The 25517-nt window shown below is 45.4% G+C and overlaps 1 protein-coding gene across 1 annotated transcript; it reads right to left on the reverse strand.

The window, feature by feature from the left end:
- Positions 1 to 4132: 4132 nt before the first annotated feature.
- LOC149320757 (uncharacterized) lies at positions 4133 to 24310 on the reverse strand. The gene is made up of 6 exons (XM_089503044.1): positions 23786 to 24310; positions 14435 to 14765; positions 13391 to 13502; positions 12893 to 12978; positions 12568 to 12688; positions 4133 to 10058 (listed from the first exon to the last, which is right to left on the reverse strand). Exons 2-6 carry the CDS (start codon positions 14759 to 14761, stop codon positions 7522 to 7524), a joined length of 3183 nt encoding a protein of 1060 aa, XP_089359170.1. The 5' UTR covers positions 14762 to 14765; positions 23786 to 24310; the 3' UTR covers positions 4133 to 7521.
- Between the last annotated feature and the right edge of the window lie 1207 nt (positions 24311 to 25517).

A 25517-nucleotide genomic window follows, 5' to 3' on the forward strand; every position in this document is an offset into this window, starting at 1 on the left:
CCTGGAGTCCTCCAAGAGGCCTCCAGCGGCGGCAGGGGGTCTCCGAGGGGCCCGCTGCCGTCCCTGGAGTCCTCCAAGAGGCCTCCGGCGGCGGCAGGGGGTCTCTTAGAGGCCCGCTGCCGTCCCTGGAGTCTTCCAGTGCTGGCGGGCCCCACCGGCTTTTTTGCCAGCCTCTGATGGGGCCTGGGGCCCTGTCAGGGGCCGGCAAAGAGGGGGAGGCCTCCAGCGCTGGCAGCCCCCGCTGGCTTTTCTGCTGGCCTCTGACGGGGCCTGGGGCCCCGTCAGGGGCCGGCAAAGATGGGGAGGCCTGGCCCCTGGAGGGTGGAAGCTCCGCCCCGGCACATGGCCCCGCCCCTCGAGGGTGGAAGCTCTACCCCCGGCTTCGGCCCCCCAGTCGCCTGAGGGAAAGCAACCCGGCCCCCGGCTCAAAAAGGTTGCCTACCCCTGGTATAGATGCAGCCCTGGGGTCTAGCACTCTTTGCAGAAGAGCAGGAGGGGAATATGGAAAGAGCCATTCCTCAAATATTTCAGATGAAGGTGGTTTGGGGCAGAAGCGAAGCAGAAAAGCCTCCACTAGACCTACAACTACAGATTTCGGGGGTCTCATTGGCTCAGAGATGGAGACCCTCGTCTCTGGGGAAAGGGGGGCAGGAGCCCTCTCATGTGACCTGGCCTCCCTCTCTTGCCTGGAATTCCCTGCATGGTTTCATATTGATGTTCCTGGGCCTCCAAGTAATTTCTGACTTATGGCCACTCGAAGGTGCAGGGCTTTCTGGGGCTGGGAGTGTGTGGGTCTCCCAGTGGGTTTCCATGGCTGAGCTGGGAATCAGACCCTTGTCTCCAGAGTCAAACTCCCACACTCAAACCCTTCTGCTACACTGGCTCTCACTTTCATATTTATTCATTCTTGCTGCCTTCAAGTAGTTTCTGACTCACCTTACAATGAGGTTTTCTTGGCAAGAGTTGTTCAGAGGAGGTTTGCCATTACCGTCCTCTGAGGCTGAGAGTGTATGACTTGCCCAAGGTCATACACTGGGTTCAATGGCTGAGATGGGAGCCGAACCCTGGCCTCCAGAGTCATAGTCTCACACTCAAACCACCATGCCATGTTGGCTTTCTTTCTATTTTCCAAAGACCCCTGTTCTTTTAAACTGATTTTCATACAATGCACTTTTTTCAGTGTTGCATTATTTTAGCTTTATTCTCTTTGAAACTGTATTGTAAGCAACCTTGAAAGGGGAGGGACTAAAATGGTGAAAAGTCCAGAAACATGCCTTATGCCCTATGAATTGGCTCGGTTCTTGAAAACTCAGGCAGCCAATCTTTCCTTGATTGAATCTATTCGCATGGAATGGGCTCTTCCTTTTTTCTTACTTCCTTCAACTTTGCCTACTATTATAATTTTTAAAAACAAGTCCCATCATCTCATGATATGTCCAAAGGAAGACAACCTCAGTTTGGTCATCTTCACTTCTAATGAGAGTCTGGGCTAGATTTGCTCTAAGCCCCATTCATTTGTTTTCTTAGCTGACCATGGTATCCACAGAAATCTTCTCGAGCAAAGCATTTTGAATGAGTTGATTTTCATTCTCTTGGTTTTTCCTCACTGTCCATCTTTCATAACCGTTGATGGAAATGGGAAATACTATGGCCTGGATTATCCTGACTTTGGTATATAATTATATCTATTTATGCTTTAGGATGTTATTCCTTCGTGGCTGCCTTTCCCAGTCCTGGGGATTTGAAGGGACGGCACATTGCTGCCTCTTTCCTAGCCAGATTAGGGCTGCAGCAACTGCAAGCAATGGCCCTGATCTGGCCTTTCCCAGGTGCCATAAGCAGCTCCTTTTTGCACCCTCGAAAGGGTGCCATAGCCACGCTGCCACAGCTTGGCAACACTCTTTGGCACCAGAGGAGCACCATGATGCCACGCGTCGTATGGAGCAGCATGTGGCGTCATGGTGCCCTGAGTCAGAGTCAGCGCATGTGTCATCTGGAACAGGGAAAAGGATCATCCTAAAATAATAATAAATAAATAATAGAACTTTATTTATATACTGCTTTTCCAATGATCAAAGCGGTGTACAACAAGAATATAGGTACATACAGGTTAAAAATATAAAATCCACAAATCTCAATATACATAAAAACACACAGCCAAAAATCTTTTCAGTCAATGATGTGCAAGTCTATCAAGAATAGTGACTACAGAGAGTCAGATGGATATGCCAGTCGGAATAAATGTGTCTTCAGAGCCTTTTTAAAGGCATCCAAAGTGGAGCAAGCTCAGATTTCATCAGGAAGATTATTCCAGAGAGTAGGTGCTGTCGATGTGTATGACCTCTTGTGAGTTGTTGACACCCTCACTCTTGGACATTCTAATAAAAATTTCCCTGATGTTCTGAGAGTGCGGGGCGGATTGTGTGGGAGAAGGCACTCCTTCAAGTAGCTTTGGCCCAAGCCATGTAGGGCTTTATAGGTAATAACCGACACTTTGTATTGGGCCCGGAAGCTAATGGGCAGCCAGTGAAGAGATTTTAGTATCGGGGTTATATGGTCTGCCCTAGATGTTCCAGCGAACAGCCTGGCTGCCGCATTTTGCATTAACTGAAGCTTCCGGACCTGGAAGCCCCATGTAGAGCGCATTACAGAAATCTAACTGAGAGGTTACCAGTGCGTGTACTACCGTTTCAAGGTCCTTTTGGTCCAAACAGGGATGGGTGTATCAGCCGAAGCTGGTACCAAGCACTCTTGGCCATTGCATCCACCTGGGATGACAGTTGTAGGGATGAGTCCAAGAGTACTCCCAAACTGCGAACTTTGCCCTTTAGGGGGAGAATAACCCCGTCTAGGACTGGATGACAAATTTCCCTGCCTGGACTTGGGCACTAGTACCTCTGTTTTCTCTAGATTCAGCCTGAGTCTGTTTTCCCTCATCCAGCCCATTACTGACTCCAGGCAGGCATCCAGAGGAGAGATGCCATCCTTAGTCACTGTATCAGTCGGAGACATGGAGAAATAGAGCTGGGTGTCATCAGCGTACTGATAATACCGAGCTCCATGTCTCCGGATGATCTCTTCCAGCGGTTTCATGTAAATGTTAAACAGCATGGGGGATAAAATGGCGCCCTGTGGGACGCCCGATGTTAGCTCCCTTTTACGGGAGCAGCAATCCCCCAGCCTCACCATCTGGGACCTTCCCGAGAGATAGGATCGGAACCACTGGAGCGCAGTGCCTCCGATACCCAATTCCCCCAGGCGTCCCAGAAGGATACCATGGTCGATGGTATCAAAAGCCACTGAGATGTCCAAGAGCACCAACAAGGTCACATCTAAGGTCACGACTAAGGCGACCATAGCAGTCTCAACTCCGTATCCCTCCCTGAAACCTGAAGATGTCACTTATTCTCTTGGCATCAGGGTAAGTGCAACACAGGCAGCCATGGGCCTCTGCGGAAAGGCTCTGCCAGGTAAAAGCAGGGCACAAGGCCCATTTGGTTGGCACTTGCCAATGCACCCACAACCACAGAGGGACTTCTCACTTGCTCACTCTGCTGGTCTCCTTTGCCAGCCTAGGAAGGCAATGAATGAATTTTACTATGAAAATTAAATGGATACTGATAAAGACAGAATGGGTAAAGATGTAAGACTGGATACCTGGCTCCTCCAAACAAATTCAAGGCTCCAAGGCCAGAGGAATGACATCCAAGATCATTAAAAGAACTGGCAGAAGTAATCTCAGAGCCACATGCAATAATCTTTGAGATTTCTGGGAGAAGAAGAGAGGCCGGCTCTTCTTCTCAGCTCTGCTTTGGACCAGTCTAAGCGGCTGCAGTCCAGAAATAAAGGCCTAGCATCCCCATCAGAGGCAGGACTATGGCTCTCCATCTCTAGAAGGATGGCTGGGCACTAGAACTGTATTGCGCTGTGCTTTTAAGCTGTAAACAGCTTTCAGTCCCAGTTTTGGGAGAAAAGGGGATATAAGTTAAAATGGATTCACCTCATAGGTGAGAAGGATATGCTTAGGCTTCATTAAAAGAGGTTTAGTACCAATGATATCAATAACATGAAAATAATGGGGATACGTTCTTTCACCACAAAAAACAGAGGAGGGGTTCTGTTGTGGAAAACTGATAAAACACTGCAAGTTCTTCCACTTGACTCACAGCAAACCCGGTCTGACAGAATCAGAAAGGAGGGGACCAAAGATGAATTTGCAAAACACAGATTGTTTATTTTAGACAGCTGTCACTCTGGGAGGAATTCACATTCCAACAAAGATCCCAGAGCCCCGAATAAAGAAAAATGGCTCCTTTATATAGGATAGAAACAAAGAACTCTAGCTGGCATATCCCATTGGATATGGTAAAAGTTAAACATATAGGATTTTCGTACAATCAGGGTACAGATACATGAATACATTAAAGGTACATTTTAGCCACATTCCATTAGCCTATTAGTCTTATCTGTCTTTGCCCCCCTTCTAGTCCTTGCGGAGATATCTCTTCTCCAGGATTCATGTCTCTCTGCTAACTTCAACTAACAACAATCTCCAGAACCTCGAGGTCAGAGCCTTGGGTCACTCTGAGCTCTTATGTCTTAAATCTTACTCTTTTGCCTGCATTCCTGGGCCTCTCAAATTCATTCCAATGCATGTACCTTTATTTCTACAAACTACATTTATATGCATACTAAATATGAAACTTTAAAAATCTTCTATCTCAGTTCAACACGTTTCATCAAACATTTTATTTAAACTAACAATATGCAGGCATGAAATAAAAAGAAAACATTTTCATTCTTCTGAAGAGCATGAAAATTTTAAATAGTCAAATATCTTTAATGCCGATCTTCCATGTTTGGTGGAGTTGTGTAGAAATTCGGAAATTTTGGAGAGAGATTCACAAGACAATTCAGCAGATATTTGAGATAAAATTTGCAATGAACCCCAAACTATGGCGCGTAACAGACGCGCCTAAAGGGCGTATTAGGGTTAGGAAGGGGCGTATTTGTCAGGGGTTAAAGTTAGCACACTGGAAATGCTTAGATGTGTGTGTGTGTCTGACCATGAACAGCTAGCACCGAGAAAGACAAGGCTGATCAAGCACAGCTGATGCTCATAGGCTCAAGGACACCCTGGTGCCTGTGTGCACCTATGCCTGGATGATGAAACATCTGTCTGTATTGCACAGTGGGACACTTTACACTGTGGGACAGGAAGTGACTGAGTTTGGGAGACCACATGGTCTAAAGGCTATATAAACTCAGGAGCTTCCAGTGATTGTTTGTGGGTTGTAGTAGCAGTTGGTATTCGTGTGATCTGTATTATAGTGATTTGGTAAGCACTCGGTAAATAAAGAAGCACTTCAGGAGACTTGGCTTGTCTGGTCGTTTATCAGCAGGAGCCTGAGTCAGGGTTTGCTGGAGAGTTCCCAAAGCCTCTGCATTCTTCAGTTCCTGGAAGACATCCAGCTGCTGTTATCTCAACTGAGGGCTGTGAACCACATTTCTGAATTTGCCAGTCATACTCTGCTGTATGCCAGCATTGGCTATATGGCTCAGATGAGTTGCTGACATTATTTGGGTTGCGAAGGGGTGTCACTTCCTCATGCCCCTCAACCCTAGTACGGGCCGAGTCCGTACAAAATGGCGGCGCCCGTACACACGGGGGCCACCATTTTGACATCGTGGATGCGTAGCGTCCAGACGTCGCATGGCAGAAGTGACACCGCGAGTGCGCGACCAGTGCCTCACAGCGCCACTTCCGGGGCACAAAAAGAAGCACCATTTTGGCTCTTCTTTCTTGCTGCGCCCAGGAACCGCACAGTTAGGTTGCTGCGGCTCCCGGATGCAGTAACCAGTGGCGGCAGCAGACCGCCGCTTTTAGCCGGTCTGCAACACACCTATATTTGCTTAATATGACATCAATTCTGAATGTACAAGATGAAAGGAGGTTCTGGAGAATTATACTTTATTTAGTCACTGCGGCGAGGGTCTCAATAGCTAGACCCTGGAAATCTGAAAAATGTCCCACATGGGACCTCTGGATGAGGAAAGTAAACGAATACAGAGAGTTGGATAAGATTTCATGTCAGGTAAAAGAGCAAGATATGGTGGAAAGAAAATTGGGAAAAAGTCCTGAAAATTTGAGAATTGAAATGGAACATAAAAACAAACTTATTAGAGACTTAATAGCGGAATCTTCCTCTCTCTTTACTGTTTTCCCCCCTCTTTTTAAAAAATTGGACAGTAATGTCATTCCCCCTCCTTTTCGCTTATTCATATAACCCCTTTTTCTTTACTGCTGCAGGTTTGTTATCTGTAGAAACAACACCTCCGATAAAGCATCCTACTTAGAACCAGAGCTGAGGAGCTAAAAATTTAATTTGTATTACTACAATGTTAGTACATTGCCTCTTTTGAGGGGGAAAGAAAAAGTCAAAGAAGAGGGTTTTTTATTTTTGAATGTACGCTTAAATATATAATTTTTTTTATTTCCTCTCTGTACATGTTGCTTAATACATAGCAATATAGATGGTTCTCTACCCTTTTACTTTATAGGAGAAAGTACTCTTGAACAAATCCAGTGAATTAATAGGAAGATGATTTGTAATTAACAATGTAAAGTGAACAGAATGTAAATTTTTCTTTGTGTATTTCGAACTACATTGCAATTCTTTTTAACTTTATATGATTGAACAATAAAGACTATTTTAAAAAAAATTCCAACTGTCCTGTGAATTGGTTGATGGTTGTGAATGAAACCTTTTCCATACTCAAAGCATTTAAATGGCTTTTCTGTTGTGCGACTTTTTTGATGACAACTGTGGAATGCCTTCTGAATATACACTTTCCCACGTTTCAGGCATTGTGATGGTTTCTCTCCAGTGTGAATTTGTTGATAATGACGGAATTTTGTCTTCTGAGTGAAGCTTTTTCCACATAAAGGTAAAGGTAGTCCCTACTGATAAAGTTGTCAAGTTGTGTTTGACGGTAAGTAGCAGTCCTCATGTCCGTTACTAAGGCCTGTTACGGACGGGCGTAAAGTATGTCCCCAGGTCGTACTAGGGTTAGGAAAAGGCATGCTTTACGTATGCCTCTAACCCTAGTACATCCTGGGTACTTATAAAATGGCAGCGCCCGTTCTACACGGGCACCACCATCTTGACATAATAGACATGTAGCGTCCGCACGTCGTGCAGTGGAAGTGACAAAGCAAGTGCATGATTAGCAACTTGCGGCGACACTTCCGGGGAGCAAAATGAAGCCCCATTTTGGGGCTTCTTTTTGCTGCGTCCAGGAACCGCGTGGTTTGACCACTGCAGTTCCCAGATGCAGCAACCGGCGGTGCCGGCAGGCCGCCGATTTTGGGTGGACTTAATGCGCCTAAGTCAAAGAGCCAGCGTTGTCAGAAACTACTCTGTGATCATGTGGCAAGCATGTTTGCAAGGAATGCTGTTTACCTGCATTTAAAGGGTTTTTCTCCTGTGTGAGTTTTTTGGTGACGAGTAAAGACTCTTTTCACAAACCTTTTCCACACTCCAGGCATTTAAATGGTTCCTTTTCTTTGTGAGTTGCCTGGTGATGAGTGAGTTGTGTCTTCACAATGAAACATTTCCCACACTCTAGACATTTAAACGGTTTCTCTCCTGTGTGAGTTTTTTGATGATATGTGAGTTGTGTCTTCCCATTGAAGCCTTTTCCACACTCCAGGCATTTAAAGGGTTTCTCTCCTGTGTGAGTTGCTTGGTGAGAAGAGAGGTGTGTCTTCCGAGCGAAACCTTTTCCACACTCCAGGCATTTAAATGGTTTCTCTCCTGTGTGAATTACTTGGTGACGAGTGAGGTCTCTCTTCTGAACAAAACCTTTTCCACATTCCAGGCATTTAAAGGGCTTCTCTCCTGTGTGAGTTGTTTGATGACAAGAGAGATGTGTCTTCTGAGCAAAACCTTTTCCACACTCCAGGCATTGAAAGGGTTTCTCTCCTGTGTGAGTTACTTGGTGACGAGTGAGGTCTGCCTTCTGAATGAAACCTTTTCCACATTCCAGGCATTTAAATGGTTTTTCTCCTGTGTGAGTTGCTTGGTGAAAAGAGAGACGTGTCTTCTGAGTGAAACCTTTTCCACACTCCAGGCATTTAAAGGGTTTCTCTCCTGTGTGAGTTGCTTGGTGAAAAGAGAGGTGTGTCTTCTGAGTGAAACCTTTTCCACACTCCAGGCATTTAAAGGGTTTCTCTCCTGTGTGAATTACTTGGTGACAAGTGAGTTGTGTCTTCCAAGTGAAGCCTTTTCCACACTCCAGGCATTTACATGGTTTCTCTCCCGTGTGAGTTTTTTGATGAAATGTGAGTTGTGTATTCCGAGCGAAGCCTTTTCCACATTCCAGGCATTTAAAGGGTTTCTCTCCTGTGTGAGTTGTTTGATGACAAGAGAGGGATGCCTTCTGAGCAAAACCTTTTCCACACTTGAGGCATTTAAAGGGTTTCTCTCCTGTGTGAGTTGCTTGGTGAGAAGAGAGGTGTGCCTTCTGAGTAAAATCTTTTCCACACTCCAGGCATTTAAAGGGTTTCTCTCCTGTGTGAGTTACTTGGTGGCGAGTGACATGTGTCTTCCGAGTGAAGCCTTTTCCACACTCCAGGCATTTAAATGGTTTCTCTCCTGTGTGAGTTACTTGGTGGCGAGTGAGGTCTGGCTTCTGAGTGAAACCTTTTCCACATTCCAGGCATTTAAAGGGTTTCTCTCCTGTGTGAGTTGCTTGGTGAAAAGAGAGGTATGTCTTCCGAGTAAAACCTTTTCCACACTCCAGGCATTTAAAGGGTTTCTCTCCTGTGTGAGTTACTTGGTGAGAAGAGAGGTATGCCTTCTGAGCGAAACCTTTCCCACAGTCCAGGCATTTAAAGGGTTTCTCTCCTATGTGAGTTTTTTGATGATTTGTGAGTTGTGTCTTCTGAGCAAAACCTTTTCCACACTCCAGGCATTTAAAGGGTTTCTCTCCTGTGTGAGTTTTTTGATGATATTTGAGTTGTGTCTTCTGAATGAAGCCTTTTCCACACTCCAGGCATTTAAATGGTTTCTCTCCTGTGTGAGTTGCTTGATGACAAGTGAGTTGTGTCTTCTTAATGAAGCCTTTTCCACACTCCAGGCATTTAAAGGGTTTCTCTCCTGTGTGAGTTTTTTGATGATATTTGAGTTGTGTCTTCTGAATGAAGCCTTTTCCACACTCCAGGCATTTAAAGGGTTTCTCTCCTGTGTGAGTTTTTTGATGATATTTGAGTTGTGTCTTCTGAATGAAGCCTTTTCCACACTCCAGGCATTTAAAGGGTTTCTCTCCTGTGTGTGTTGCTTGGTGAGAAGAGAGGTATGCCTTCTGAGCGAAACCTTTCCCACAGTCCAGGCATTTAAAGGGTTTCTCTCCTGAGTGAGTTACTCTGTGACAAGTGAGTTGTGTCTTCCCAGTGAAGCCTTTTCCACACTCCAGGCATTTAAAGGGTTTCTTTCCTGTGTGAGTTTTTTGATGACAAGAGAGTTGTATCTTCCGATCGAAATCTTTTCCACACGCCAGGCATTTAAAGATTTTTTCCTCTGTGTAAGTTGATTGATGAGGAATGAGGGCTCTTTTCTCAATCAAACCTTGTCCACACTGTAGGGTTTTAAAACATTTCTCTCTTGTGTGAGTTTTTTGATGATCAGTAAGGGCTCTTTCCTCAATGAAACTTTTCCCACACTCCAGGCATTTGAATGGCCTCATTTTTTTGTTAAAATGTTTAACTGAAATAAAACTGGAGTTGTTTCCACACTCACCTCCTTTGATTGCTTGCCCTTTTGTCTGAATTCTCCTGCGAAGAGTAAGAGTTGCTTTAGAACTGAACCTTCTGTCATGTGCAAGGCAAAGATATTTACTTCTTTTCTTTTGTTTCTGTATTCTTCCTTGGATAGTGGTTCTCCTCTCGTTTTCTGTGGCAGTTTTTCTTTCCTTCTCTTTTACCTGTTTGCACAGGTCTCTTTGCATCAATGCTTGCCATGGCTTCTCTTTACACTCTTTCAGTTGCCCATCACTGCCTGGAAGGGAGAGAAAGTACTGCTCAGAAAAAAATGTATATCAGAAAACCTCATAAATATAGATCAGACTCCAGTACCTCTTCATTGGTTCACCTAAGAGTTAAGTTCTTTTTCATTGAAAGCAGGCATCCTTAAGGATTTTGGCTTCATAGAATCATAATGTTTTTTTTTAAAAAGAGTCATAGAGTTGGAATAGAACTAGGAACTAGTAATTTCAGTTCATCTCCTGTCTCACCCATCGTCTTAAACACAGTTATCTTGGTTTTCCTATTCTAATGTCCCTTTCCAAAGGTGAATGTGCATCACTGACACTGGCCGGTATTTCCTCAATGGCTTCTACGGCTGGGTGAACACAACTAACATTGGAAATTACAGAGCCTCATATATTTGACAGATTATCTAACTGAGTTGTCTCTTTATGTAATAAACCATTTTCTGAATTATCCAAATACAGCTGGCCCTTCTCTTACGCAGGGGATCTGTTCCGGACCACCAGCCCCACTGTACCTTATTTCTGTGCATGACAAGGGATTTAATTCTGCTGTCCATTTCCCATTGTAAGCCTCTGGACAAACAACGTCTGGATGGTTTCTGATCTTGAGTAAAATGTGCCAGGAAAGTAGGGGAACTTCTCACAAATGCAACAGATTGTGCTTGGCGGCATTAATGCAGAATCAGCATTGTGCAGCAAGTGGTCTTGCATTCATGGAGACTGGGGATTGGCTCCCAGCTCTTACATCCATCAGGTATTGTTGAAATACAGACTGATGTATTCATTTGAAGAAAGAACTTTAGAGCATCTGTCTGTGGACTTAATTTCTGGCACTTTTTCATTTCAGCAATTTTTAACTGTATGACGTATCTTAACAAGAAATTCTCAAGTCGTGTGAAAATTAGTTTGGGGAACAGCAAGATAAGGTCCCTGTAGGTACAAAACACACTACAACAGTGCTTCTCAATTATTTTCTGTCATGCCCCCCCTAGGAAGAAGAAAACATTTCGCGCCCCCCGCGCGACTGTAAATAGTATCATTTGTCTATAAAATTGTTATAAGTACACCTCTGCATAACATACCTTTACAGAGCCTCGCGCCCCCCCTGGGGGGGCCGCCCAACTATTTGAGAAGTACTGCACTACAGAAATGATCCAGTATGAGACTACTTTAAATGCCTAGGCTCAATGCTAGGGAATCCTGGGAATTTTCATTTTGTGAGACAATGAGCGTTCTCTGTCAGAGATATCCTTGGTGCCACAATAAATTACAGCTCCCAGAATTCCCTAGCATTGACCCAGGGCAGTTAAAGAACATCTGTACAACGTACAGTCGGTTTTTCATGGGCCTGTCATTTGCGGATTGAAGCATTCACAGCTGGTCCCATCGCATTCTCCCCAATGGCAGCATACACATGAGGTCTATCTGCAATTGGGAAGAATGAGACTTGAGGTCCTGGGTTTTTGCCATTCATGTGTTTTGGGGAATGTCCAGAACAGAACCCTCTCAGATATCAAGAGCCGGCTATACTAGTGTCCTAATAAACATTTTGAAAATGTTTGGAATTTCTAATCCAAAAATATCTACATCACAAAGTAGGTGCAGAGGACTATTGCTATCTTCTGGGATTGCTCAAGTCTTATTCAATACAGTAGTAGAGTAAAATGGTGCATCTAAAATAATTGGTAAAGTTTGCTGTCTGGCATGTATATGTTTTTCAACATTTTCAAGATATGAACGGTTGAATCCATGGATAAAGAATCTGTGGATCAGGAGGTCCAAGTCTACCTTCATTATCTTCAGTTTTATTTGGCCAGTCCCAAATTGTGTTCTTCCAATGAGAGCATGAGATCCCTTGCTATCTAAAGGGACCAAAGGAGAACCAGCTAAAAGTAGTTTGAGTGTTGGACTAAGATCGCTGGAGACCAGGGTACAAATGAACACCCTCTCAGCCTCAGAGAAAGGCAATGACAAACTGCCTTTGCACAAATCTTGATGAGAAACCCTATGACAGGTTCACATAGAGGTCGCTACATCAACATCAGGGCTTGGCTTTCTCCGTCTTTTGCCAAGAAGGTCTGGGAAAGAAATGGCAGCTACTTCCTCCAGATCCGGCCCTCCCCTCCCTGGAAGGCTCTCCCTCTGTATCCATTTTCAGAGGATTCAGTGGGAGGAACTGGACTAAGTGGGAGCAAGGAAGCAAGATGTGGCTGATTTCTACTTCCGCTTTCCCACTTGCCCTTAACAATCTAATCTTTCACTTCATGTTTAATGGTGGTTGGATGGGGCCACAGCGGCAATTGGAGGAGGCAAACTAGGCCCTTGGTGCAGGGGATACAGCTAGTGAAACCCTCCCCTTGCTACCCAGTGGTTTCTTGGCCAGAGAGGCCAGAGACCTAAGCAAAGCTGAAAGAAAACTACTCAGCCTGCTGTAATCTATCAAGATTGAAGAAGAACCCTCAGGGATACTTTTCAGCACTTCTAAGCTGCACAATCCCAAGAAAGAGGGAGCCTTACTCAGAGAGGACAGGGCCCCCAGAATCTCCTCCATCATTTCCCCATGAAGGGCCTTTTGGCCTGGATCCAGCAGGGCCCACTCCTCCTCTGTGAAATCCACAGCCACATCCTCAAAGGTCACCTGCAGAAAGAGAAAATTAATTCTTTCAGATTGCTCAAGAAAACTGAAATGCTTAAAAAATGCCATCCAAAGGTTCCTTACAGTGGCCACTTGTGATGGAAGCAAAGGGAAAGAACAAGATTCTGTGGGGACCAGGGAGTTTTCAAAGGGAGATAAGCACCCAATCCAGCCCTTCGTTGGCTCACTTGAGATCCTTTTCCTTACCTGATCTAGCCTCCCAGAAGGTGTTCTGAGTCCATCAGGGTGAAGAGATGTGCTTGTACACTTAGACCCAGTCCTTATTCCGCCTCCTGGCAAGAAGAGAAAAGGAAAGAGTATTTCTAAACCATCTCTCTCCTTCCAGTCTCTCCTACATGTGCAAATGCAGCATACAACATTTCCCACACCAGGCTTTATTACATTGTTTTCTGCAGACATGCCACTGTAACTGGATACTGAAACTGCCCTTCTCCTATCCTCCTTCACCATCTTTCAATCTTGCTTTTAAAAGCTAGCAACAAAGAGGATGAGGAGGAACAGGAAGGCTGGTCAAGTATAAAATGTCCTTGTAAAATATACTCCACTGTCAGAGGCTTTGAGGTATACATGTAATTTCAAAGTGCTAGTTAGCCTACATAAAGTGGTGCAATGGATAGAGTCCGGATATTTCAGACATATTTGAGAAGAAGGAATCAAAGCAGAAACTACCCTCTTAGCCCTTACTCATTGAGGAAGACATTTCTTCTCTGTACTGCGTGATCCACTTTGGCCGCTGCCTTTGACCGGATTCAAAAGGACTCTTCTCCTTCTCAGCCAACTCTTTCACAAACAAGTCCTGCAGCAGAAGCAGAAATGGGGAGGGAGGGGAAAGAGAGAATAATTTGTTAGCGCTGTGAGAAAAACTGATTCCATACACAGAAGACTGCCAGCCAGGAAAAGAAATGCCACGGCCAAGTCTGGAAGGAGCTGGAGACACAAACTCCTGCTCCTGAATAGAGTTTCACTCACGACTGCTGAGGTTCTTCAAAGAGGCATTCAATCTTAGGAGCTTTTTGCTTTACACTCTTAAAAGGGGGCTAGGGAGCTGTAAATACTATGCCTGCCTGCTGCTGCATTTTGGGGTTTGTAGTTCAGTAAGGCTTAAGAGCTCTCTGGATGAATAGTGTAAATGCCCCTTCCTAAACTCTCTGATCCGCCTTTTGACTGACCAGCAGCCCCTTTTTCTTCAGAGACATAGCTATGTAAGTCTGAAATATCAGTTTGCAAAGGGATCTTCTGGCACCTTTGAGACTAACTGCACAAAACACATTATAGCATAAGCTTTCATAGATTTGGTTTATATTCTCAAATCTACCAGAATTTATCTTACAACTTTTTTGCAGTTAATCCAAAGGTGCTACAAGATCACTTTGCATACCCTCTTTTTTGTTTACATTAAGCCTCAGTTTGTTCAAGAATTATCAAAATCCCTTCCAAAGAAATAGTGATGCCCAGAATATGGCCAGATGAAAATATCTCACCTGCTCCTCTTCCTACTCCAGATGAGCTTTACAGGACATAACCAGCACAATGAACTGGTCCTGGAGCTGAATCAATAACCAGCAAACTTGTTTCTAAAGGGAGTCATGGGTTTCCTGTAATCAAACCCAGTTAGTAATCTGGCTACAAACCGTGTCTTCCGCGTACAATACCATCCAAAATCTACAAAATAATAATAATAATAATAATAATAATAATAATAATAATATCCCCTCCAAATGTGCTCACCTGCTGCTCTCCCTGCTTCTCCTCCTCTGCCTGGCTCAGGAGGAAGCCCTCTGCCAAGGCCACTGCTTGGGAGGTTGTCTCTGCTCCACACTCTCGAACCCAGCTCCCCATCTTTGGGGGAAGGACGGCCAGGAACTGCTCCAGGATCACCAGGTCCATCATCTCAGCCTTGGTGTGTCTCTCTGGCTTCAGCCACTGATAGCAGAGATTGTGGAGATGGCTGCAAACCTTTCGGGGCCCCAAAGCCTCCTTTTGGAAGACAAACTGCCTGAAGTGCTGGTGCTGGACCTCAGAACTGAGCATCTTCTTCCCAAAGCTCCTCTGCATGGCTCTACCCAAAAGAAGCATGGAAAACAAGAGACTATGTAAACACTCTTTTACAACAAAATCCACATCCCTCAGATTCTCAATGCAGCATCCTTCCATTTGCCCTGTCCCTACTGCCTTTCCTATTCCTTTTCCTTGCCTCCTTTTAGTACATCTCTGTCAGCAGCAATCTTTCTACATTGCTTACAGACCATTTTGTTAACTGGAGTAAAGGACAAGGTGGCGCCCCATGTCAGTACACCCTGCAATGTATTTGGGCTCTCCATATTTTCAAATCTGCGGCCAACATGCTCTTAAGAGGTCCCAGGATGACCTTTGGAATCCCAGGTGTATTTCCCATGAGAAAGGAGCGGAGACTGAGGACATTTTTTTGTGGGTTTTTCGGGCTATGTGGCCATGTTCTTAAAGAGTTTCTTCCTGCCGTTTCGCCAGCATCTGTGGCTGGCATCATCAGATGCTGGTGAAATATCAGGAATAAACTCTTCTAGAACATGACCACATAGCCCGAAAAACCCACAAAAAATTATGGATGTCAGCTATGAAGGCCTTTGACTTCACACTGAGTACAGGGTTATGACCCAGGTAATGCTGCAACCAAGCTCAATAGAGACTCTGGCTGCTTCCTCAGCCCAGGCCCTTTGCCCTTTCCTCTTGCACCAGGAGACAAAGGAAAAAACAACTCTGCCCTCTGCCCTCTTCCAGCCAACAGCCCTCTCTATCCAGACATCCTGGGGCTGTCCTCATCCAGTCACTGCTTTTGCCCTGAATCCCAATGTCTTTTCCTGGGTCTTTGTTACCTTGCAAGATAGCCCACCCCTTGAGGGTAGGAGCTCAGATATCAATCTTGGTCCCAAAACCTGGCTCCCTTGTGGGCATAGAGAGAATCTCCCTCTCACTGTCTCACCCTCAGACCCCAGTCTGAACCTCTCCCAATTTCCATGGCCTCCTCTTGAGACTGGGAGTTATCACCCCTCTGCATCTCTCAAACTCCGCTCTCCAGTTTCCAGATTGCCATTTTGTTTAGCTCTCAATGCTGTTTATGTTTGAATTATTATTGTGCTTGATGGCACTCTTGCATATTTTGTAATAATAATAATAATAATAATATTGATTGATTAGCCCTTAGGCCATTTCAATATAACACAAAATAACGTTAAAACAAGTAAAACACACTATAAAACTATAGAAATTCTAAAGCAAATAAAAAGAACTAAAATGTAATAACATGGATTCTAAAATGTATATAGAGTACTGTATGGCTGTAAAACAATACATTAAAAGTACAGTACCTAAAAATGAGATATAGTGATAAAACTGATCATAAAAATCTACATCACAGGTTCAAGATACAAAAATGGATATTTCTTAATGAAACCTTCTTCATTCACCCAGACATGGAGTCCTCCTCAGTGAATTCTGCTATACACAGATGTCAATGATCCTAAAGGTACCCCGCTTCTTCCAAGCTTAGGAGAATTCCCTCAACAGTTTAAGGGATGCTCTGATAATTAGAGGCCTTAAATAATTAAAACAAAAAATCTATGGCCTGTTACAGACTGCCAAAATAAAGCTGCTTCGGGTCTCTTTGGAGGTATGCTATTTAAATGATGCATGGGTCCTAAGAGTCCAGAGGTCACGCCAAAGCCACACTCCATTCCTAAGCACTGGACTGCAGCTTTGGTGAAGCTTCCGGATTCTTAGGATGCATGCATCATTTAAACAGCATACCTCCAAAGAGACCCGAAGCAGCTTTATTTTGGCAGTCTGTAACAGGCCTATATGACTATTTAGTACCTGCTATAGCAAATTATATGGAAATCCCCTACCAGGATTTATTAAAGGATGTAAATAAAATATTCAGAGTAGATTCCATCATTGCTAAAGAAAAAGGCTTTCCTAGAGACGTGGTGATCTCTTTTATTTGGAAAAAATAAGAGGCGAACTGCTATTCCTCAGTTATGAAAACCCCATGGAAGTAGAAGGTTGTGAATTAAAAATTTTTAAAGACATCCCCAAGAGGATTTTCCAAAAAAGAGGAAATTACAAATGTATAACTTCTAATCTAAATAAATACAAGGTGCTTTATAAATGGGAGAAACTGGAAGGAATTTCTATTAAATGGAATCAAAAATAGGTTAAATTAAATTCAGCGCAGAAGGCAAAAGACTTTTGGAGGAAGCATGGGGGGAAAATAATGAATGTCAATGGAAGTGAAGATAAGAAAAATGACTCTGAGGAGGAGAGCAACGAAAAAACCTCCATTGGCTGCCCATCCGCTTCCGGGCGCAATACAAGGTGCTGGTGATGACCTATAAAGTCCTAAATGGCTTGGGCCCAGGATACCTGAAGGACCGCCTCTCCCCGTACATTCCGCCTCGCACCCTCAGAACATCTGGGCAGCAACTCCTTAGGGTTCCTGGGGCGAGGTTATCCTCCACTTCTAGGAGGTCTTTCTCCATCGCCGCCCCGGCCCTTTGGAACACGCTGCCCATAGAGCTCCGCTCAGTTACCTCCCTGGCCCAATTTAAACGGGAACTGAAGACCCACCTGTTTCAAGCCGCATTCCCCGATTAAGTCCGTATAGGCCCCCCCACCGCACAAGCCGCACGGGCAACGGTTTGGCTAACCCGGGGGCATTTGTTGTTGTTGGTTTTGTTTTTGTTTTATGTCATATTTGTAATTTTTGATGTGGCTTTTTAATGGAATTCTATGTATTTTAAATGCTGTAAACCACCCTGATCTTACGGAAGGGCGGTATACAAATAAAATGTTTATTATTATTATTATTAAGAGCAGACAAGTAACTTGAGGAGAGACGATGAGACCTCTGATGAAGACAAAGAGAACTTCTCCGATGAAGAAACTCCATTGGATGGGGCTAAAAAGGTAGATTTAAAAATTGTAAATTGGGGAGTGAATGGGACTAACATGAGAGGTAAAACAATAATTTTATCCCATTAAACTTAATTACAAATAGTATATGGATATTCTCTCATGGAATATAAAGGGACTCAACTCACTGATTAAGAGGAAAAAAATCTTTCATTATTTATCAAAATTAAAAAAAGATGTTGTTTGCCTATTGGAAACACATATAAAACAAGGTGAATTATTGAAAAATAAGAAGCTGGGCAATGAATTTATTTCATCTTCCAAAAAAAGGAAGAAGGGAATTGTTATGTATGTGAGGTCTACTATCGAAGCAAAGGAAATTTTTAACAATAATGAAGGTCATTATATTGGAGTAGAAATAAATTTACAGGGCCAAATAATTCTACTTGTAGGAGCTAATGGTCCCCAAGAGAGAAAAGATAAATTCTATCACTCCTTATATAAATTGATGTTGAATATGGAACACCCGGAGATAGTAATGATGGGAGACTGGAATGCGGTCATCAACCCAGAACTTGATAGACCCCAAAGTAATGGAAGGAAAAAAACACAAGGGAAGCTCCCCTCTTCTTTTTTTAAAATAATGGAGACTCGCACATTAGTAGATACATGGAGACACTTGTATGGAAAAGCAAGAGACTACACTTTCTTTTCCAGCAGACACAAGACTCTTTCTAGAATAGATTTTTTTCTGACCTCTAAGACAATTACAGTTCAATCTACCAAAATGGACATAGTCCCACGATCATTGTCGGACCATAACGCTATCGCTTTAAAAATCAAAAGAAAGAAAACTTCTTACAACTGGTCGCTAAATAAGAAACTTCTGCAGTCCCCTAAGATAATAGAAGAAGCCAAGGATACCCTTAAATGGTATTTTCAAGAAAATATGGGAAAGGGCACTAGAGATACAGTAGTTTGGGAAGCCTCAAAGGCAGTTCTAAGAGGCTTCTTTATAAAAACAACAACCATGCTGAATACAAAAAAAATCCAGCAAGAAAAACAGCAAGAAATACTAGATAAGATGAGAGAGAAAGAAGAGGAGCAAAATAGAAATCCTTTAAACTCTAAGATCACTACCGAGATTAAACTTTTGCAAAAACAACTTTCACTCTTGCTTACAGAAGTTAAGTTAAAATACCTTAAACTAAACAATTTTCTACACTCGAATAGACCAGGCAAATGGCTGGCTAACAGACTTAAAGAAAAGAGGGAGAAAAAAAATGATAACCAAGATCCAATATGAGGGTCATATGATTACTGACCAGAACAAAATAAAGAAAACCTTCTATAATTTTTACAAAAACTTATATAATCAACAATCAGAAAATTCTGAAAATATTGAACAATATATGTGTAAGATTAATTTGCCCCAAATAACGCCGGAACAAAAAGCTTTGCTTAACCAATCAATAACAACTGCAGGGGTTCTCCAAGCTATAAAGAACAGTAAAACAGGTAGTGCTCCAGGACCAGATGGTCTCTCCTCACAATACTATAAGACATTTCAGCAAGAGTTGTCCGAACCACTAAAAAACTTGATGAACAATTTGAAAGAAAACCACTTCCCTTCCACATGGAAAGAGGCAATGATTTCTTTAATCCCCAAGAAGAAAAAGATGTAACCCAAGTGGAAAATTATAGAGCTATTTCCCTTTTAAATAATGGCTATAAACTCTTTGCGAGCATCCTGGCAGAAAGACTAAAAAATATATATATATATATATTTCATCTGTGATTCACAAAGACCAAAAAGATATATCAGAGATAATATCAGACATTTTGTTAATTTGATTGAATATCATGAAATCAATGTAAATAAGAAATTGGCTGCCTTTTTTGATATAGAGAAGGCATTTGATAAAGTCTCTTGGAACCTCTTAAAACAGGTGATGAAAAAATTCGATCTGGGGGAAAGGTATATTAAATGGGTTGAAGGTATATATCAAGAACAATTTGCCAGAATACTCATCAATGGGGAGAAATCAGAAGTGCTACATATTACATCCTCCCCCCGACCGCCATCTTGAGGGGGAGAGGCAAGGCCTGGCCTGGAAAGACTAAGAGCCTTCCCCCCTGACCACCATCTTGAGAGGGAGAGGCGAGGCCTGGCCTGGAAAGACTAAGAGCCCTTTCCCCGACCACCATCTTGAGGGGGAGAGGCGAGGCCTGGCCTGGAAAGACTAAGAGCCCTTCCCCCGACCACCATCTTGAGGGGGAGAGGCGGGGCCTGGCCTGGAAAGACTAAGAGCCCTCCCCCCGACCACCATCTTGAGGGGGAGAGGCGGGGCCTGGCCTGGAAAGACTAAGAGCCCTCCCCCCGACCACCATCTTGAGGGGGAGAGGCGGGGCCTGGCCTGGAAAGACTAAGAGCCCTCCCCCCGACCACCATCTTGAGGGGGAGAGGCGGGGCCTGGCCTGGAAAGACTAAGAGCCCTCCCCCCGACCACCATCTTGAGGGGGAGAGGCGGGGCCTGGCCTGGAAAGACTAAGAGCCCTCCCCCCGACCACCATCTTGAGGGGGAGAGGCGGGGCCTGGCCTGGAAAGACTAAGAGCCCTCCCCCCGACCACCATCTTGAGGGGGAGAGGCGGGGCCTGGCCTGGAAAGACTAAGAGCCCTCCCCCCGACCACCATCTTGAGGGGGAGAGGCGGGGCCTGGCCTGGAAAGACTAAGAGCCCTCCCCCCGACCACCATCTTGAGGGGGAGAGGCGGGGCCTGGCCTGGAAAGACTAAGAGCCCTCCCCCCGACCACCATCTTGAGGGGGAGAGGCGGGGCCTGGCCTGGAAAGACTAAGAGCCCTCCCCCCGACCACCATCTTGAGGGGGAGAGGCGGGGCCTGGCCTGGAAAGACTAAGAGCCCTCCCCCCGACCACCATCTTGAGGGGGAGAGGCGGGGCCTGGCCTGGAAAGACTAAGAGCCCTCCCCCCGACCACCATCTTGAGGGGGAGAGGCGGGGCCTGGCCTGGAAAGACTAAGAGCCCTCCCCCCGACCACCATCTTGAGGGGGAGAGGCGGGGCCTGGCCTGGAAAGACTAAGAGCCCTCCCCCCGACCACCATCTTGAGGGGGAGAGGCGAGGCCTGGCCTGGAAAGACTAAGAGCCCTCCCCCCGACCACCATCTTGAGGGGGAGAGGCGAGGCCTGGCCTGGAAAGACTAAGAGCCCTCCCCCCGACCACCATCTTGAGGGGGAGAGGCGAGGCCTGGCCTGGAAAGACTAAGAGCCCTCCCCCCGACCACCATCTTGAGGGGGAGAGGCGAGGCCTGGCCTGGAAAGACTAAGAGCCCTCCCCCCGACCACCATCTTGAGGGGGAGAGGCGAGGCCTGGCCTGGAAAGACTAAGAGCCCTCCCCCCGACCACCATCTTGAGGGGGAGAGGCGAGGCCTGGCCTGGAAAGACTAAGAGCCCTCCCCCCGACCACCATCTTGAGGGGGAGAGGCGAGGCCTGGCCTGGAAAGACTAAGAGCCCTCCCCCCGACCACCATCTTGAGGGGGAGAGGCGAGGCCTGGCCTGGAAAGACTAAGAGCCCTCCCCCCGACCACCATCTTGAGGGGGAGAGGCGAGGCCTGGCCTGGAAAGACTAAGAGCCCTCCCCCCGACCACCATCTTGAGGGGGAGAGGCGAGGCCTGGCCTGGAAAGACTAAGAGCCCTCCCCCCGACCACCATCTTGAGGGGGAGAGGCGAGGCCTGGCCTGGAAAGACTAAGAGCCCTCCCCCCGACCACCATCTTGAGGGGGAGAGGCGAGGCCTGGCCTGGAAAGACTAAGAGCCCTCCCCCCGACCACCATCTTGAGGGGGAGAGGCGAGGCCTGGCCTGGAAAGACTAAGAGCCCTCCCCCCGACCACCATCTTGAGGGGGAGAGGCGAGGCCTGGCCTGGAAAGACTAAGAGCCCTCCCCCCGACCACCATCTTGAGGGGGAGAGGCGAGGCCTGGCCTGGAAAGACTAAGAGCCCTCCCCCCGACCACCATCTTGAGGGGGAGAGGCGAGGCCTGGCCTGGAAAGACTAAGAGCCCTCCTCCCGACCACCATCTTGAGGGGGAGAGGCGAGGCCTGGCCTGGAAAGACTAAGAGCCCTCCCCCCGACCACCATCTTGAGGGGGAGAGGCGAGGCCTGGCCTGGAAAGACTAAGAGCCCTCCCCCCGACCACCATCTTGAGGGGGAGAGGCGAGGCCTGGCCTGGAAAGACTAAGAGCCCTCCCCCTGACCACCATCTTGAGGGGGAGAGGCGAGGCCTGGCCTGGAAAGACTAAGAGCCCTTCCCCCGACCACCTTCTTGAGGGGGAGAGGCGAGGCCTGGCCTGGAAAGACTAAGAGCCCTCCCCCTGACCACCATCTTGAGGGGGAGAGGCGAGGCCTGGCCTGGAAAGACTAAGAGCCCTCCCCCCGACCACCATCTTGAGGGGGAGAGGCGAGGCCTGGCCTGGAAAGACTAAGAGCCCTTCCCCCGACCACCATCTTGAGGGGGAGAGACGAGGCCTGGCCTGGAAAGACTAAGAGCCCTTTCCCCGACCACCATCTTGAGGGGGAGAGACGAGGCCTGGCCTGGAAAGACTAAGAGCCCTCCCCCCGACCACCATCTTGAGGGGAGAGAGGCCTTGCAATTTTTTGTATTGTATTGCAATTTTTACTGTACACTGCTATGATCATTGCGGAATAGCGGTCTATAAATAAAACTTATTATTATTATTAGTAGTAGTAGTTGTAGTAGTAAGGGAACGAGGCAAGGCTGCCCGCTTTCTCCATTACTTTTCGTTCTGGTTATAGAAGTGTTAATGCAAAATATAAGAAACAACCAAAATATTAAGGGAATTCTGGTCAATGGGATAGAATACAAAATGAGAGCATTTGCATATGACCTAATGGTCACAATTAGCAACCCTATTAATGATTCACAACAAATGATAAGAGAATTTAAGAAGTTTGAAGTGGTATCTGGTTTGAAAATCAACAAGGAGAAGACGGCAATTATAACAAAAAATGTATCTTTGTCTGAGATAAGAAAGCTTGAACTAATCACAGGTTTCAGATCAACTTCTAAATTTAAATACTTAGGGATTTGGGTATTGAATAAAAATTCTGATTTATTCTCTAATAATTATGAGAAATTGTGGTATTCACTAAAAAAAGATTTAGACAATTGGAAAGATCTAAACTTGTCTCTGCTGGGAAGGATTTCAGCGGTCAAAATGAATGTGCTACCTAAGTTTATCTTCTTGTTTCAATCAGTACCAATTATTACGACAGACAAACCCTTTAGGGGATGGCAACAAGGGCTTTCAAAATTTATTTGGAAAGGCAAGAAGCAAAGAATAAAAATGAAATACCTTCAGGATGATATAGAAAGAGGAGGTCTTGCCATGCCAAACCTCAGAACCTATTTTGAAGCGACATGCCTCTTAGGGTTAAAGGATTGGATAACACTAATAATAATAATAATAATAAAATTTATTTATATCCCGCCCCTTTGAGGTCAATCAGGGCGGCTAACAGCAATAAAATACAATACATTATACATCAAAATTCCCTCCCCCCCTTAAAAAATTATTAAATCAATTATAATTAAAACCAGCAAATTAACAACATTAACACATACACATTACAAGACAAAAACAGAACAGAACAAAACAAAACAAGTAAAACAAAACAATAAACTATGGTGGCATTTCCAGGGAGGATAAGAAGAGAGTTCCTGAGGCTGGGGTTATCTATCCAGGAAAGGCCTGCCGGAAGAGATCCGTCTTGACAGCCTTTTTAAAGCTGTCTAAAGATGTCAATTGACGGATCTCGTCCGGCAGTCGTTCCATAGTCTGGGGGCGACAACAGAAAAGCCCTCTGGGAGGTAGCCGAAAGCCTAGATCTTTGAGGCTGCTGCAAATTCCTCCCAGAGGACCGGAGTGTGCGGGGAGGATTATATGGGAGGAGGCGGTCCCTGAGATAGTTTGGACCCAAGCCATTTAGGGCTTTAAAGGTGATAACCAACACCTTGTACTGGGCCCAGAAACTAATAGGCAGCCAGTGGAGGGACTTTAATAACGGAGTAATATGGTCCAACTTTCCACTAAAGGATGATGATCTACTAAATCTAGAAAATGTTAATCTGAGATTTGGATGGCATGCTTACCTCTTCTATGACAAGGAAGCGGCTAACCGAGACTTCAATAATCATTTCCTAAGAAGGCCATTGCTAAGGGTGTAGAAAAAAAATATAAGAGATTAATTTATACTAAGATGCCTTTGTGGGCCTCCCCTCATGAGGCCTTTTTCAAATACAACCCTAGAGAAGAAAGTTGGCTCCAATATAAAGATTTAGTTTCTCTAGTAAACAATATTTGTGAGTTCAAAACTTGGGAACAGCTTTCAAATCAAGGGAATGATTTATCATGGTTCTTCTATAGACAATTACGGGTAGGGTTGCCATAAGGCAGGACCTCCAAACCGGGACAAATGTAGGACAAATGTAGGGCCACATTTTCAAATGTAGGACGCGGTTTTTTTAAAAAAATGGAGGACACATGAAAAAATTGATAATTTTTTTAAAATGTGAATATAAATGCATGTTTCTTAGGCATGCTCAAAATGGAGGACATTTTGGCATTATTCCTAGACAGAAGGCTGAAATGTACTTCTCGTTCTGGCCAAACACCCCCCCCCCCAAATTCTACAAGAACATTTCCCACTTCCAAGCTAGCATTTGCAAGATCACAGGCAGTCCCTTGTGCCACTGAAAACTACATTTCTCACTCCCAAGCAGCCATAGCATTTGCAAGATCACAGGCAGTCCCTTGTGCCACTGCAAACTACATTTCCCACTCCTAAGCAGGCATAGCATTTGCAAGATCACAGGCAGTCCCTTGTGCCATTGCAAACTACATTTCCCACTCCCAAGCAGGCATAGCATTTGCAAGATCACAGGCAGTCCCTTGTGCCACTGCAAACTACATTTCCCACTCCCAAGCAGGCATAGCATTTGCAAGATCACAGGCAGTCCCTTGTGCCACTGCAAACTACATTTCCCACTCCCAAGCAGGCATAGCATTTGCAAGCTCACAGGCAGTCCTTTGTGCCTTTGAAAACTACATTTCCCACTCCCAAGCCTTCTTAGCAATTCCCCCTTCCTCCTTTTCCTTGCCCCCTCCAACCCCCCCAAACCCCTCACCCCCTCTTTTTCCCAGGTCTGTCTCAACTTAGGAGGGATTTATGGGACAGATCCAAAGCCTTTTTTCTTTTCTAATGGGGGCAAAGCCTTGAGAAGCCCTGGACCCCTGAGAAGAAGAGGAGGGGGGCTTAGAGAGAGGAAGAAAGAGAAAAAGAAGATGAGGAGGGGGAAGAAAGGAAGAAAAAGGAGAGGGGGAAGAGGAGGGGAAGAGGAGGAGAAGAAAAAAACGGAATAACAAGAAGAAGAGAAGGAGGGGAAAGAGAAAGAGAAAGAGAAAGAGAAAGAGAAAGAGGGGAAGCAGCTTGCCTGAATGCAAATTCCTCCCTGCTTGGATGTTGCCCAAATAAGGAAGCAGAGGGCTGGCCAATAGAGGCAGGGCAGTGCAGCAGACCCCGCCCCTGCTGGTTTCAGTCCTCCTGCTGCTGCTGCTCCAGACAAACTGCATAGGCAGCACTCTATAGAAGGCAGGCAGCAGCCCTGGGAGCTCAGAGTTGGGCAGCCACCCGGGAATGGGGGCGGGGCGGGACCGGGCACGCCCCCCAGGGGGCGGGAAAGTCCCGCCCACCACCGTGAAATGGCAACCCTAATTACGGGAACGCTTCCTTATGGACAAAAAACACAATGGGGTATAGGTAAAATGGATTCCGTATTAGAACAAGAATTACTATCAGATAAAGAGGCCCCTATTTCGAGACTG

Source organism: Sceloporus occidentalis, unplaced genomic scaffold (genome assembly GCF_023333645.1).
Source record: "Sceloporus occidentalis isolate IW3139 unplaced genomic scaffold, rSceOcc1.0.p SCAF_1, whole genome shotgun sequence".
Lineage (NCBI taxonomy): Eukaryota > Metazoa > Chordata > Lepidosauria > Squamata > Phrynosomatidae > Sceloporus > Sceloporus occidentalis.

Bases quoted from the DNA above. Each gene is read 5' to 3' on its own strand.
- LOC149320757 (XM_089503044.1), bottom strand. From the start codon at position 14,761: ATGCAGAGGAGCTTTGGGAAGAAGATGCTCAGTTCTGAGGTCCAGCAC. The intron at 13,503-14,434 runs GTGAGCACATTT...CTTCTGCTGCAG, and splicing joins AGAAGCAGGGAGAGCAGCAG to GACTTGTTTGTGAAAGAGTT. The intron at 12,979-13,390 runs GTAAGGGCTAAG...TCTTCTTGCCAG, and splicing joins AGAAATGTCTTCCTCAATGA to GAGGCGGAATAAGGACTGGG.